Source organism: Trematomus bernacchii, unplaced genomic scaffold (genome assembly GCF_902827165.1).
Source record: "Trematomus bernacchii unplaced genomic scaffold, fTreBer1.1, whole genome shotgun sequence".
Lineage (NCBI taxonomy): Eukaryota > Metazoa > Chordata > Actinopteri > Perciformes > Nototheniidae > Trematomus > Trematomus bernacchii.
Genome location: NW_022987654.1, coordinates 1897824 through 1912470, shown reverse-complemented (window position 1 = coordinate 1912470; position 14647 = coordinate 1897824). Strand labels below are relative to the sequence as shown.

The 14647-nt window shown below is 39.3% G+C and overlaps 2 protein-coding genes across 3 annotated transcripts; both read right to left on the bottom strand.

The window, feature by feature from the left end:
* Positions 1–434: 434 nt before the first annotated feature.
* Positions 435–6452, bottom strand: slc48a1b (solute carrier family 48 member 1b). Its single transcript, XM_034135098.1, has 3 exons — positions 5989–6452; positions 3353–3520; positions 435–1536 (listed from the first exon to the last, which is right to left on the bottom strand). Exons 1-3 carry the CDS (start codon positions 6116–6118, stop codon positions 1400–1402), a joined length of 435 nt encoding a protein of 144 aa, XP_033990989.1. The 5' UTR covers positions 6119–6452; the 3' UTR covers positions 435–1399.
* Positions 6453–8940: 2488 nt separating this feature from the next.
* LOC117486462 lies at positions 8941–14440 on the bottom strand. Of its 2 annotated transcripts, none has more exons than XM_034134903.1 (4): positions 14148–14440; positions 11783–12216; positions 10373–10416; positions 8941–10289 (listed from the first exon to the last, which is right to left on the bottom strand). In XM_034134903.1, exons 1-4 carry the CDS (start codon positions 14323–14325, stop codon positions 9314–9316), a joined length of 1632 nt encoding a protein of 543 aa, XP_033990794.1. In that variant the 5' UTR covers positions 14326–14440; the 3' UTR covers positions 8941–9313. The 2 variants fall into 2 exon arrangements, with proteins under 2 accessions (XP_033990794.1, XP_033990795.1); XM_034134904.1 differs by having other exon boundaries at positions 11789–12216.
* Between the last annotated feature and the right edge of the window lie 207 nt (positions 14441–14647).

The following is a 14647-nucleotide window of genomic DNA, read 5'->3' as shown; positions in this document are numbered from 1 at the left end:
ACAAAATCATACACTAAAAAATTCTCTGCACCCACCCCCAAAACTTCCCTTTGAGGGACAATATAAAAATGTGGATGGATGGAATAATTGCCTGACTTCAAAGTGTAGCTTATTGACCTGCATTTACTGTTGGAATTGCAATGCTGTGGGGTGTTTTCTCCTTCATAAATGTGGCTCGGGTGGGTTGGAAAAGTTGTTATTTTCCCTCTCATAATGCAAATCCCACTTTAATGCCCAACACTGACCCTCTTGACATAAGCTTAGTTGGAAGAAAGGTGTGTTACAGCCTCCATCTGCCTCTGTGACACTTGGAACTCACAAGGATCTGGGATAAAAAGGTATTTTAAAAGGTCACAAAGTTAAATAAAAAAAGAGAAAATGTAGAAAAAGGAGCAAATTCAATTTAAAAAACAGGACAGTTATCCACACCAATGCAATGTCAAAAAACACATTTTATTAACTATCAGACACTCATTATACAAACACACACTCATACATTCAGTGATGTGGATACACAATGTCTTTCTTCATTTTTTAACATGGGGATGTAGACAAATAAAAGAAACATAATCTCATAAAGCAACAATATAAATGTCATAAATGGTTCAGATGAAGACAATAAAATGTGAAGCAACATGCATGAGCATTAGTGGTGTTGCTTATGTTGTGAATTAAAGCCATAACTGAGGCCCGACTTCACACTCAGCCTTGTTTTTCACACCGATACAAATAATATAAAAATCATTCTTTCCATAAAAAAATGCCCGTTCATGGTTCAATAATATATAAACCAGGAAATGTGGTGCTTATAAAATGAAAGCATTCATGTAGATACTGCAGTATTATGGGTGACCTGCCCACTGCAAGACCTCGATACACTTTGTTAAAGCAGGGCTTGGATGTACATCATGATTTCATCAAATGCATTGTAATATGTAGATTACATCATTTAACTGCTGCGTGTGCAACTTGTGCAGCTCTTAATCATTTATTGAATGAGAAAAATTCAATATAACACAATGTAATTTAGGATGTCAAGCGCACACTGAACATGGCTTAACTGTTGAAAGGATGGCTCCCTCTAGTGGCTACAGCACAAACTGCAACACTAAGAGTTACAGCGCAATTATTCTCTCCATTTAAAATCCATCAGTGATCATAAAAAATAGGGCTGGATTGGTTTGTGGTCAAGTCAGCAACAAATCCTTCACCGATATTGAAAAAAAGTTGGAGGTTTAGGCCAAGAAGGCAGGAGAGTTACCAGGATCAGGGTGTTTATCCACAACACAAAGTATTTAAAACTCTCCTCTGATTCCTCCGAAAGTCTCCTCCATGGCCTTTCGGACTCTCATGCTGTTCTATAAAGTTTGTGTAGTCACTGCGGGATGTTTTAGTGTCCTTAGAAGTCACTGAGGATGCTGATGTCGGCGAACTCTTGGCGGTAGCGGTGGGCGGACAAGGAGAGCAGGAAGGCCCACTTGAGGCTCATGAAGCTCCACACACAGGACAGGTAGAGACTCCTGGGGTCCGTCAGGGCTGTGGGAAAGAGAGAGAAACACACCATTTACATTCATCTGCTGCTAATACAGACCTCACAAGATATTTGAACAGGACAGCTGGGATTCGCTCCCATTTAGCCACAACAGAGGTGGAACAGTGATGTTGGGTGATGAACTGGTCCTGTACTAACACACTTTTAATTATTACACTTAAGAAAGCTTTAAGGATCCAATTCAGGAGTAAATGTAGTACGACATTGACAAGTGCAGACATTAAAATGTACTGCAGGTGAATAAGATAATTAATGCCAGCTTTTTTCTTGTTTACACTTCATTGGCTAATGTTAAAACATTTTTGATTAAAACATTTTTATAATGAAAGGGCTAGTAGAACACTGCCCTATTTCTGAATTGAAATACTTATATACATTTTCAATCACCTCGACCAAGGACGTTTTGAACATGAACAGTTTCTGTACCGGAGCCATCGTGGATTTACTCTGACCAACTAAAGACTCCTCTCGAGTTTAAGTTCAAGAGCAGTTTAGGTTTGAATATATATGATACATTTTCTCATATGTTTGCAAGCTGAACTAATGTGAAGGATTATCACTTATATCTTTCACCTACATCTATTTTGATATGGCCCAAAATATGACAAAACAACTAAAATGGCACAAAAGTATCGTTAAGAATTTGGCCTTAAGGTAAAAAAATTGCATTACTAGTGCAATTTGTGTGAGATGAATGCCATTTTTGTTGTCCCACGATGTTCCCTCAGGGTTGTCAGAGGGCATTCTGAGTGAGGATTGTGGGAAATCTGCACATGAAGTAAACCTGAAAGAGTTCGGGTGAGGCTGAGTGGAGACAGTTAACTCCCCGGGACTCTCAACCCAGTCATGTGACTCAGCAGGTTATCCAGTTTCTTTCAGTGATTCAATTTGAACTTGTCCTGCATATTTAAATTCAATTAAAGTGGACCTATCATGCTATATTATAATAATAATATAGTGTAGGACCATACCTATATATATAAGGCATATTTATACTTTTTTTTTTTCAAAATACCAAACAGATCATGCATTTTAGCCATGCCTCATTTCGCTCAATTTGCACTTTTTTACCCCTGTTTTTGCAAGGGCAGATTCAGTGAGAACAGCACCACCTACAGGCCTGGCATATGTACTACAGCGTCTCCAGCGCTTTCGAACGGCAATGGCCGTGGCTGTCTCCTCCTGATTGGTGGAGTTGGCTGTAGCGCCACTTTCCTGACGTCAGTAAAGTGTTCAAATCTGGATCAGTTTTTATCAGATCCGTTGCAGCCCCTTTTTTAGAGATTTGGGTATGGAGGAAAATAGAGAGGGTTGTGTTTTCTGACACTTGGTGAGTTCCCTGGAACACCGGGGACACATATTCATGTATAAAAGACGTACAAAAGTGCATTTTGCATGATAGGTCCCCTTTAAGTAATTTCTTATATATAGACAAATTAATTTTCTAGCATTTGGACAACCTATGTTTTTTTTTTTTTTAAATACACGCAAAATGTGCACGTCTGTCCGTCCTGGGAGAGGGATCCCTCCTCTGTTGCTCTCCCGGAGGTTTCTTCCATTTCCCCCATTAACTGTGGGGATTATTTGGACGTTTTTCCTTGTCTGATGTGAGGGACCAAGGACAGAGGGTGTCATATTCATATTCATATTCTGGACAAACTGTAAAGTCCCCTGAGACAAATGTAAAATGTCTGATATTGGGCTATATATATCAACTTTGATTGATTGAAAGGTACCATTTTGGGCACTACAGTGAGTTATGTTAGTTATGTGGGAGGAAAGCGACGAACAGGAACTTACACTCTTTGTTGTGGATGGCAATAGACAGGAAACTGATGAAGGCCACAACTGCTAACATAGAGAAGAACACTCCCATGAAGAAGAAGAACTTGAGGCCCTTCAGCCAGGTCCTCCAGTAGTCCTGCAGGTACATGACGTGAGTGATCAGGGTCCACAGCGCCAGCACACCTGAGGAACAAGCACCAACGGGTCAGAGAGAATCGCCATAGCAAACAAGTAGTAAACAAACATACTCTAAACATTCTTCAACAAGCCACCCTTGAAAGACTGACTTTCAAACCCTGATGTTGTGGTTTTAATATAATGCAAACCACAGAAAAGTCTCATACATCACTGAAATGAATTGAAATGTAGTTTATAATCTGAAATCTTAAAAATAACAATATGCAAAAACCATCCTTAAAGACAATACACTTGCAGCTAATGTAACCTGCTTATACTTAACACCGTCAATGTTAATTTGTATGGTCATGAACTCATGGTAGTGTGAGGGATGAGTGTGCATTTTCTGAAAAATCATGACACACTAAGTTGCCAATTATTACTGAGGTAAGCAATCACACTTTTTCTTTTTAAAGGTTCCCCTTTTTTGTTTTTAAATAGCCACAATGTTGTAGGCCATGCTCACTGGATCTGAAAGGGCAATGATAAGGATAATTGAAGGCTAGAGAGTGATCACATAACATATTATAAGACAGGTAATACTAATAATTACCTGTTACTAATAACTAATTATTAATGACTAATAATAATGCACTTTAATACAGGGGTATCTTCTCTTGCACTTTATATGTCATTGCTGCTATATTGTATTACCATGTCATAAATACTTGTGTGTGCTGCTCTTGCTCTCTTGCACTTTTTGCATCATGTATTTTGTTTTTGCTATGTTTGTAAATTCTTAAATGTTTTATGTGAGGGACTGCGGATGGAAATGAGCTCAAAGCTAAATCTGGCACTGTAACGCTTGACACATTTGAATGTTTTAAGTGTTCATTACTGTGCATTGTCCCTGCCAAATAAACGATTAAATAAATAAACAATACATCATGTGTCATTTTATTTGGGAAAATATAATTGTGTCAATTAATCCTTAAAGCAGACAAGGGACAAGTTCCCTTGTGAAATAAAATGCAAAAGTGTTTTATTCTGGTGGCAATTTATCAATGTTGTATGCATTTCTCTAATCAGAGTTGTGATAGAAGGAGAAACAGGATACATTTGTTCTTTAACTAAAATACAAACAAAAGAGCCCAGATGACTCAGTTTAATCTGGGAACATGTCATAATATTTTACAACTACATTGATCACAGTACATTCTGTAAACTGATTAGAGCAGAGGTCTGATAGTGACTCAAAGGTCAGATCCACGGAAATGACACTTAATATAATCTGTTGAATGATTGTAGTTGTTTGGTAGACTGGACGGGATCTAATGTTGTCATTTATTTGCAAGTCTGTGCCCAAACCACCTTGTACATTTTACTCACACATAATCTGTTTCATATTTAATACTCCATAATTCCATATATTTTGAATATATATATATTTGTATATATATATATATATATATATATATATATAATATCTGTATGTATATTTTCTATTTTGTATTTTGACATGTATATTTTATATTTTATTTTATATTTTATTTTATTTTATTTCTATTCTTGTATATTTTGTTTTATTGTAAAATGCCTTTTATGCTGCTGTAACAAAAACAATTTCCCAATTTGGGATCAATAAAGTACGATCTATCTATCTATCTATCGTCATGGTCATATTGTAACATCAGAAACATGCTTATTAAATAATCCAGACTCAAAAGTCCATAAAATTGTCTTGAAATGTGGTATACATACTACTTCTAAGCTAACTGTGGTTTAAATGAATTTGAATTACAAAGAAATTATGCCAGAAAGGAGGAGGAGACGCTTCAACATTTGGAAATACGTGACAACCTTTAAACTAAATAGTGACAAAAATCGATTTATATTATATTTAAACACTGTCCTTAAAATATTATATATAAGAACAGTTTATGAAAACCTGACACAATACACACACCTGTGTTTTGATAGTTCTGCACCAGTGTTCCTATTCTTAGATTTAATGTATGTGTCTTTTATTTGTTATGATTATTTTTTTCCCTTCCCTATTTAATTAGGTTTTTGTATACTATTGTTGGAAATGTATTATCCTCTTTGGCTCAAAAATACATTTTAAAAATGTGTCTGCACTTTGAAATACTTTTAATCTCCAATGTTTTAACAGTTTCAATGTTCCTTTTAATCAAGGTAAAAAGTTGACCTTTGTACAGATGAAAAGCTGACACCTGTCAGATAAAAGAAAATATCTGCTGCAGTTTATTCCTCCCTGAAATTAAACAAATTATAATTTGACTTGATTGTATAACATTGTTTATATGTTGATATCTCTGCCCTTGAACCAGAACTTCGATCCCTGTCTGACTAAAGGCTCCTTTTGCAATAAGTAGGTTCAATAACTAGGGCACATTCAGTCTCAGGAGGGGGTCACTGGTGGTATAGCTGAAGGCTTTTATAAAAACATACATAAGACCCGTGATATTGTACAACACAAAAACAAAATGCATGTTTTTGCACAGTTACTGTACCTGCCAGTCCTCCCATGGCTGCAGTCCACGACTGTCTGAACGCGATGTTCCACACCAGGAAAGCAGAAAACCCCATGAGCGTCCCAAAAGAGGCATAGCCGATACTAATGTAAGTTTTATTAAAAGCCATTTCGACAAAAAGAAAGGTGGTGGGAAAGCAGTGACACGGGCTCGACGAGGCGAGAAGCGACTGTGTTTGTGTCTGAGCAGCAAGCTGGGTATTTCAAAACAACTGCATCCGGTTAATCTTCAATGCACGAGGACACAATGTTTCTAACTGTGTGAGCTGCTGACTAATGACTGCTGACTCAAACACGCGCGGGGAAAGTTTGAGACATGACAAAGCGTTTCTGCTGAGAAATGTTGTTTGTTCTTCAGTCCAGCTGCAAAAAAAACATCGCTCCTGTTACGTCATCTGTTACCAGCCGAAGAGACCCTGCTCAGTCCGGCAGGAACCTCACACAACCTCGTACAGCGTACAGGACACACCAGGGGGTACAGCGCCCCCTACAGGAGCAGAGGACACACCGGGGGTTGCAGCGCTCCCTACAGGAGCACAGGACACGAGGACACCTGAGCCCTGTGACAGCACTGTTGTTGACATTGCATTTACCTCATTTGCAAAATTGCCTAATGAATTTCACTCAAATATTGGTCTTCAATATGCAGAAAAGCATTTTATTTTCTACATACGATTTTTGACACTTCCATGCTGAATAATGTGGCTTACAAATTCAATGAAAGGGACTAAATAGAGAAATTACCAGAATTGTTTTGTTACAGTGGGGAAGATAGCTATTTTTTTAACATTTTGTGTAGGCTATGCATAAATAAATATGACCAACACTTCAAATCAAATAGTTAATTAATAGGCAAATTACAACATATTGTAAAAATGAAATTATGAATCAACGCCCCTGATTAATCATTAACAAAAAGATGTCTAAAGGTTTTAGCCTTGAATATTCAGTATATCCATTGTTTCTGTTTATTTGTCTTTCTGCTGTTCAAAAGTTAAGACATGAGTCGTGAAAGAGTTTGAAGTGCAAAGAAAGTGCATCTGGCTCTATATCGGACAGGGCTGCTATGCTAAATTGTTTTAATGAGCATTTTGTGTCCTGCGGTTCTATGTTTGATTCTGTGACTAACTCTGCTACTGTGAACACCACAGTCGGTGACTCTGAACAATGTGGTCTGGAAAACCCTTTCAGTTTTACTCCTTTTACTGTTGATGTTGTTCGTGAAGCTTTAACCAAGTTAGATCCTAAGAAACCGGCCGGCCCGGACAACGTGGAACCTTTCTTTTTAAAGATAGCTGCAGAGTTTATTGCTCCACCTCTCACTACTCTTTTTAACCTCTCCCTCAGCACAAACACAATTCCAAAACTGTGGAAGTCAGCGTATGTCCTGCCTTTGCTGAAAGGAGGGGAGGCAACTGTTTTAAATAATTATAGGCCAATCTCTAAATTATCAGTTCTGGCTAAGGTTCTTGAACGCCTAGTGAGTGAGCAGGTAAAGGTGTTTTTATGTACAAATGACATCCTGTCTAAACATCAGTCAGGCTTCAGAAAGCAACATAGCACCATCACTGCCACAATGAAAGTGGTGAATGATGTGGCGAGTATTTTAGATAATAAGCAGAGCTGTGCAGCTCTATTTATTGACCTTTCCAAAGCGTTTGATACCGTCGATCATCGCATCTTAAAGCAGAGGCTACTCAGTATTGGCATATCCAGCCATGCAGTGGGGTGGTTTGTGAACTACCTCTCTGAAAGGTCCCAATGTGTTCATTTTGATGGGCTGTCTTCAGAGTGGTTAAACATTACTAATGGTGTTCCTCAAGGTTCTGTTTTAGGTCCACTTTTATTCTCCATCTATAGTTTAGGTGAAAATGTCAATGGAGCAACCTTACATTTTTATGCGGACGATACCGTTATGTACTGTGCATGTCCCTCCATTAAGGAGGCTGTTGTTGAATTGCAAGCTGCTTTTAACATTATTCAGACTCAGCTCTCTGAACTAAAGCTTCTTTTAAATGTTGATAAAACCAAGGTAATGCTCTTTTAAAACGCCAAAAAGACACCAGAGCCTGTTTTAGATATTTTAACTACGCAAGGAATAAAACTTGAAGTGGTTGCCTGTTACAAATACCTTGGTATCTGGCTTGATGATTGTCTCACTTTTAAACGTCATGTCAATAACCTGCTTAAAAAACTGAGGGTTAGGCTAGGTTTCTTCTACAGGAACAAGTCCTGTTTCTCGCTCGAGGCCAGAAAAAGGCTAGTCACTGTGACCTTTTTACCTGTGCTGGACTATGGTGATTTGATTTATATGAATGCACCTGCCAATTGCCTGGTCAAGTTAGATGCTGCGTATCACAGTGCACTGAGATTTGTGACAAACTGTAAAGCATTAACTCATCACTGTACCCTGTATGCAAGGGCTGGTCTGCCTTCACCAACTGTACGGAGGCTCAGTCACTGGTACATTTTTATATATAAAGCCATGTTAGGGAAACTTCCATCCTACATCTGCTCCCTGATCTCACGGCGAATTGTAAGTGGCTACTGCCTGAGATCGCATGCTGTGGTTTTATTAAATGTGCCAACTGCTAGGACTGTCTTACGGAAAATAGCATTTAGATGCGCAGCTCCAGTGTCCTGGAATAGTCTGCAATTAAAATGGAAACTGAGCAATCTGGTGCCACTAAATGTTTTTAAAGCTCGGTTGGATGCTACTGAATCGGAAGCTGTTGGTACCTGTGCATGTGGATAGTATGTAAATTGTAATCCCTGTAATGCTACTGTATGATGTCCTTTTGTTGTTCTGTTTATGTTTTTAATGTTTCATGTGGAACCTACTTGAGCAGGTCTCCCTTGAAAAAGAGATCAATGATCTCAATGGGATACAAACCTGGATAAATAAAGGTGTGAAATGAAATGAAAGTAATCATTAAAAGAATAAATTATTAAGCTTTTGTGAACACATTTTAATTTTCGCATTTAAAAAAGTCATTTTCTGTTTACAACGGCAATAACATTTCCCACTTATTAGCTTAGCTTTAGTAGTCTCTTGAAATGTCCCTAAATAAAACATACATGAATGTGAAAACACAACCCAAAAAAAACAAGCTTCCTTCCTTCCTTCCCTGACTGAGTGAAACTAATTAGAAATATTTTTGTGCAAGTTACATTAGAATTTGGTCGGCGTTCTTTTTCTTATCCCTGCTAACTAACAGATAAACAAACCAAACCAAATACAATCTGCTTAACCTCACTACCAATCACCTAAGGGGTACAGCAAGTAGTGCATGGGATGACGATGCTCAAGTCATGCCATCAGATTTAAACAGACATGGCAGGTAGTAATAGAAAAAGAAATTATCCAACTTCTTCTTCATGACCTTGATGATAGCCGTGTCTCGGTAGATGCGTTGAACCAGCATGTCTTCTTTGGAGAACACCAACAGGTCACACCACTCGGTGCCCGTCACCATCATCTCTCCTTGGATTTGCCAATAGGTCGAGTGGTTCCTCTTTAGTTGCAAGGCTCCGTTTTGGCAGATAAGGAATTTGCACTCATTGAAGCTAGGGAAGCTAACCATTTTGATATGCACCAGCCCGTAACTGGGCATCTCCTTGGGGTCGTACACCAACCCGTCAGGCAGCGCCCCCAGCCACGGAGCACTCGGTTGGACAACCAAACCACAGGTGGAAAAGTTGACACACATTTTCTTACAGTACTCCCGAAGTGCTTCCAGCCTCATTTCCTTCTCTATCTGTGGGGCCTCAGGGAGTGCCTTCTGTATCTTGAATACAAGGTGCTCTGCATTGCTCCTTCCTCCTTTAAGATTGCAGATCTCCCTGAAACGGCTTGTCAGGCGCAAATTTCGCAGCTCCTCGACTTCCTCTTTACGTCCACGTGTGAACTGCTCCAGATTGCGCGCTTCCTCCCAGGTCATATGCATGACGTCCATGTGTTCCTGCTCCTTCGCACCGAGGATAGGAAGAGCAGGTATTGGATCAAGACTGTAGTTAGCCAGGGGAAGCAGTGGCCGAGGGGGGGCATCGTCATAAGACTTGTAATCCCGACTTGATGGCTCGGGGCACACGTAGGACAGGGGGCTACCTTTAGGGACTTGACCAAAGGCAGAGTCCACTAATTCCACATTCTTTGTCAGGCCCATTTTGGTTATCAGAGGCTTCTTGTCTTCTGGACAATCCTTGAAGGCTTCAGTGAGCCTTTCCAAGAAGGAGTGGCACTCAACTGGGGAAGGAACGACAGGTTTTTGGGGCATCATCCTGTAAGAAATTAGTAAATATCATTAGCTATGTAATAAATAAAAACATAAAAAGTAAGGTCATGTGAGTTGTAACTTTCTTACCTCTGTAATTCTAGCATGGTTTTCTGCAGGGTGAACTTTTGCTTCTTCCATTTTGTAGAAAAAAAAAAAAAACATTAATACATGCTTTAAACACTTGCAAGGTGCAACAAAGCAGGCTTGCAATATGACCAAAACCTTATATAACAGTCCTTACAATTTTTTATACACTAATATTCTGATAAAGGGGAAAGAGTGTCCCACCCTTGACCTAACAATCAACTCTGTTGTTTCCCCGACTCAGACTGCAAGGAATCTGGGTGTGACCTATAGATAACAACCTGTCCTTCACTGCAAACATCGCTGCAACAACCCGCTGCTGCAGATACACTCTTTACAACATCAGGAGGATACGTCCCCTCCTGACCCAGAAAGCGACGCACATTTGGTCCAGGCTCTCGTCATCTCACGCCTAGACTACTGCAACTCCCTCCTGGCTGGTCTACCTGCATGTGCCATCCGACCTCTGCAGCTCATCCAGAATGCAGCGGCTCGTCTGGTATTCAACCTTCCAACATTTTCCCACACCACACCGCTCCTCCGCTCCCTTCACTGGCTTCCAGTAACTGCTAGAATCCACTTCAAGACACTGGTACTAGCGTACCATGCTGTGAATGGATCTGGCCCTTCCTACATCCAGGGCATGGTTAAACCATACACCCCAGCACGTGCACTCCGCTCTGCATCAGCCAAACGGCTCGCTGCACCCGCACTGCGAGGGGGACCCAAGTTCCCATCAGCAAAAACACGTCGGTTTGCTATCCTGGCTCCAAAATGGTGGAATGAGCTCCCCATTGACATCAGGACAGCAGAAAGCCTACACATGTTCCGGCACAGACTGAAAACTCATCTCTTTCGACTCCACTTCGAGCAACTAACAAAGCACTTGTATACTAATAAAGGACTGGCTTATCTAAAGCTAGTTGAGTAGCACTTGAAATGTTTTGGCTCTATGAAACCTGATTATATGATTCTGTTTTTCTTCAAGTTTGTATCTTCTTGGTCGAATGCACTTATTGTAAGTCGCTTTGGATAAAAGCGTCAGCTAAATGCAATGTAATGTAATGTAATAAAGAAACTACTATATATCCATCATGTCGTGGCAGTCTTATTTGTTTCAGTAAGAGCGTGGATGGTTTCGGCAGTCAATATTACTAGGAAAGAGATGGAAAATAAAAGTTTACCGAGTTAATAAGCTGGGCTTGATTGAGCCAAATCTAAGGTTCGGGTTCAGGTAATGTTTTTGTACCCTAACGTAGATTTGTTTAGAGTTAAAAGACGGTAGCAGTTTTGAAACACATTTTAAAATCTACACAGAAAGAATCTTCCAAAAAGTACCCCATGCTCAATCACATTGAAAAAACATTAGGACAATCATGAACAATAACATCTAAGGCATCAAAACAAGCTTACCGTTACATTTTTAGTTGACAATTTGTCAGGTTTTTGAAGTTCCAGACTTTGACTTGTGCTTTGTTCACTTTTGTGTAGCTGTGGGTTATCTGTGATCGCATCTGAGACCGACGGGGAGCAGTTCTCCTCCTGTCTAGGCTCGAGAGTGCCTGATGAGTCCGGTCTGAACTCAATCACCTTTATGTGGAATGGATCAGTGATACAGGGCATGCTTATGTCGTCTTCTTCTGTTTCATATTTTACACAATCTGTGCTTGTACAGTTATCCACTTCCCCCAGTCCTTGTTGTTGTTCTGATACCTCACTTATGTCATATTCAATTGGCTCTTCTTTAGGTTTTTTGGGCAACGGTTCTAGTATTTCCTGTTCCAGCCTGGATCTCAGCTCACAGGGCTGCTCTCTGACCGGTGTGGCTCCAGAGTATTGGCCAACATCTATTGTGGGGGGAAAGGGGAAACACAATATTTAATACCAATACATATTTTGCTTCAATTTGAGTATAAAACCTATATAGCCACAGTTCCCGCCTCCGGAAGCAGTCTTTATTTTTACACACCAGAAAAGTTACAAGACAGATGAAAAATGTAGACCAATAGAGAGGCGAAGTCCCGCCCATCTACTTCCGACCCATGGGACCTTATTTCGGAAAAATTATGTATTGAAGTCAATGGAGAGAGAAAGATTATCTTTCGATCCCGTTTGAATTGTGCCACGAATTACACATATGATGTTTGTCAATCTTAAAAAATAATTTCCATGTAAAAAAAGTCACAGTTTGTCGTAAAACAAAGACTATGAAAAATATGCAACTAGAAAGACTACAAATCCTAGAATCCCGGTCCCGCATGCTGGCTCTTACGAACCGACTAACTCCCCTTTTGTGTATGTACAGCTCTCAACATGCCCAGACTTGTAGTGATTTTCACCTTTTAATACTTTTCAGCTCATTCTGAAAGAAAGAAGTGAAATGTGCCAACGTGACGGCCGTCTTGGTGTGTGGTGCGAGACGGGAGATGTAGTTCATTGAGCGGTTTCACACAAAAAAAAGTGTTACTTCACAGTTTTACGACACATGTTTATTTTTTTGACTTGCAAAATTATCTTTTAAATTGACAAACATCTTATGTGTAATTCGTGGCACAATTCAAACGGGATCGAAAGATAATCTTTCTCTCACCATTGACTTCAATACATACTTTTTCCGAAATAAGGTCCCATGGAGGTCCCCCGGAAAGGGAGGGACTTCGCCTCTCAATTGGCTATAATCTCTATTCTTTGTCTAATCATGATCAGATGTTTACTACACCCAAGTTTGGATATTCCCTTGAGAGGATTTAGTTGTTTTTGTGACGTTTTGGTAGTTTTCATTTCCTGTGGGGTGTGCTCCTTTTCACTCGTTTACCTGACAACATTGCCACAGTAACTGATGCCACACACCTTAACTCTGGAGGTTTTACTTCAGGGGTTTGGATTCAAGAGAAAGTCAGAGAGAGAAGCAAGCACTCTTCTAATGCAGTGTTTTTAATAACAGTCTTACTGAATGTTGTATTTATATTCTTCATAACTCATGTGACCTAGTGTCTCCAAATAACTACCAGATATGATTTAAAAACACACATCACTTTTAATTGGATTTTAGTGCTTCTATAATTTAAGATTTTTTTAATAATTATTTTTATAAAAAATGACATTGACCCAATGACTCAAAATCAATGCAGCATTGTATTCATACACTGGGCAAGAAGAACAGTACATTTGTTTATATTTGGTTTTAGTCCACCTTATATTGTTACAAATAATGTAATGAAAATTAAGTATTTTTTGTTAAATAGTCAAATTAGCTTCCATGTCATGTGTCAGTGACTCCCAAATCTATACCAGATAACAACACAGGACAAAATAGACACACCTCTTTTATTGGATTTGAGTGTTTCTTTTTAAAAATGGTATATACATTTGTATGCAATTTTTTTCAATTTGTATTAAGTAGTCTCTTTTCAATAGCTTCCATGTCATGGACACAAAAGAACAGTTGGATAACCAGGGGCTATATCAAACTTGCCTTGCAGTAGTGATATAAGAAGAGTTGGGTGACATTTAGGGTAAAGTGCATGAGTATAAGTATAAAAAGAACAACAACTGTGGAGCACTCAGTAACATCAAATGTTAAGGTATGATAGCTACACACTGCTGTGGAGGCATCACTTTCACATATATAAAATGTACCTAAACGATTGTTTACATTGTTTACGTCACGTGCTATAGTTAACCAGTCTTATCTCATATTCAGGCTCATGCATTGCAGACACATTAACTTCACATATCTAGGCAGTTAAAATGTTTGAGGTAACCAACATTTACAAACCTATTTTCGACAGCTTTATCTCTGGGTTGAGCACCATGTGCAGCACATTCCGCAGGCGCTTGTTTTCCTCGTAGTAAGCCTCCACAATAGTTTCTATCTCTCCAAATATCTCCACGGCCGCGGTAGTTAAGCGTTCAGTTAAAAAACTCCGTAAATGCAGCAGTTTGGTGTTAGGCATCTTGAGGACTGACGTAATGTTAGATCAAGATATGTTGTATTTAACTTCTCCTCGACGTCGTACAAAGCGTGTTTCACTCAAATACACAGAAACCATCCGGAAAATTGAAGATGACTTCCGTTTACATTAGCGCCCTCCTCAGGACGATAGGCAAGTAGCATCAAAGAAATCAATCAAAGATGAGAGTAACACATGCGTCACTTCCGGGCAAAAATGACGGCTCCGCCCACTTTTTGGGGAAAACAAAGCTGTCATTTGAATGGCAATCAAGCCTGAAGCCACACAGCTCTTCTTTTACTGTCCTTTTTTCTAAGAGGAAGTA

Excerpts from the sequence above, each read along its gene's own strand:
- slc48a1b (XM_034135098.1), bottom strand. The coding sequence starts at position 6,118 with ATGGCTTTTAATAAAACTTACATTAGTATCGGCTATGCCTCTTTTGGG. Across the intron at positions 3,521-5,988 it reads AGCCATGGGAGGACTGGCAG|GTGTGCTGGCGCTGTGGACC; the intron begins GTACAGTAACTG and ends CTTGTTCCTCAG. Across the intron at positions 1,537-3,352 it reads TGCCATCCACAACAAAGAGT|CCCTGACGGACCCCAGGAGT; the intron begins GTAAGTTCCTGT and ends TCTTTCCCACAG.
- LOC117486462 (XM_034134903.1), bottom strand. The coding sequence starts at position 14,325 with ATGCCTAACACCAAACTGCTGCATTTACGGAGTTTTTTAACTGAACGC. Across the intron at positions 12,217-14,147 it reads GATAAAGCTGTCGAAAATAG|ATGTTGGCCAATACTCTGGA; the intron begins GTTTGTAAATGT and ends CCCCCACAATAG. Across the intron at positions 10,417-11,782 it reads TGTCAACTAAAAATGTAACG|AAGCAAAAGTTCACCCTGCA; the intron begins GTAAGCTTGTTT and ends ACAAAATGGAAG.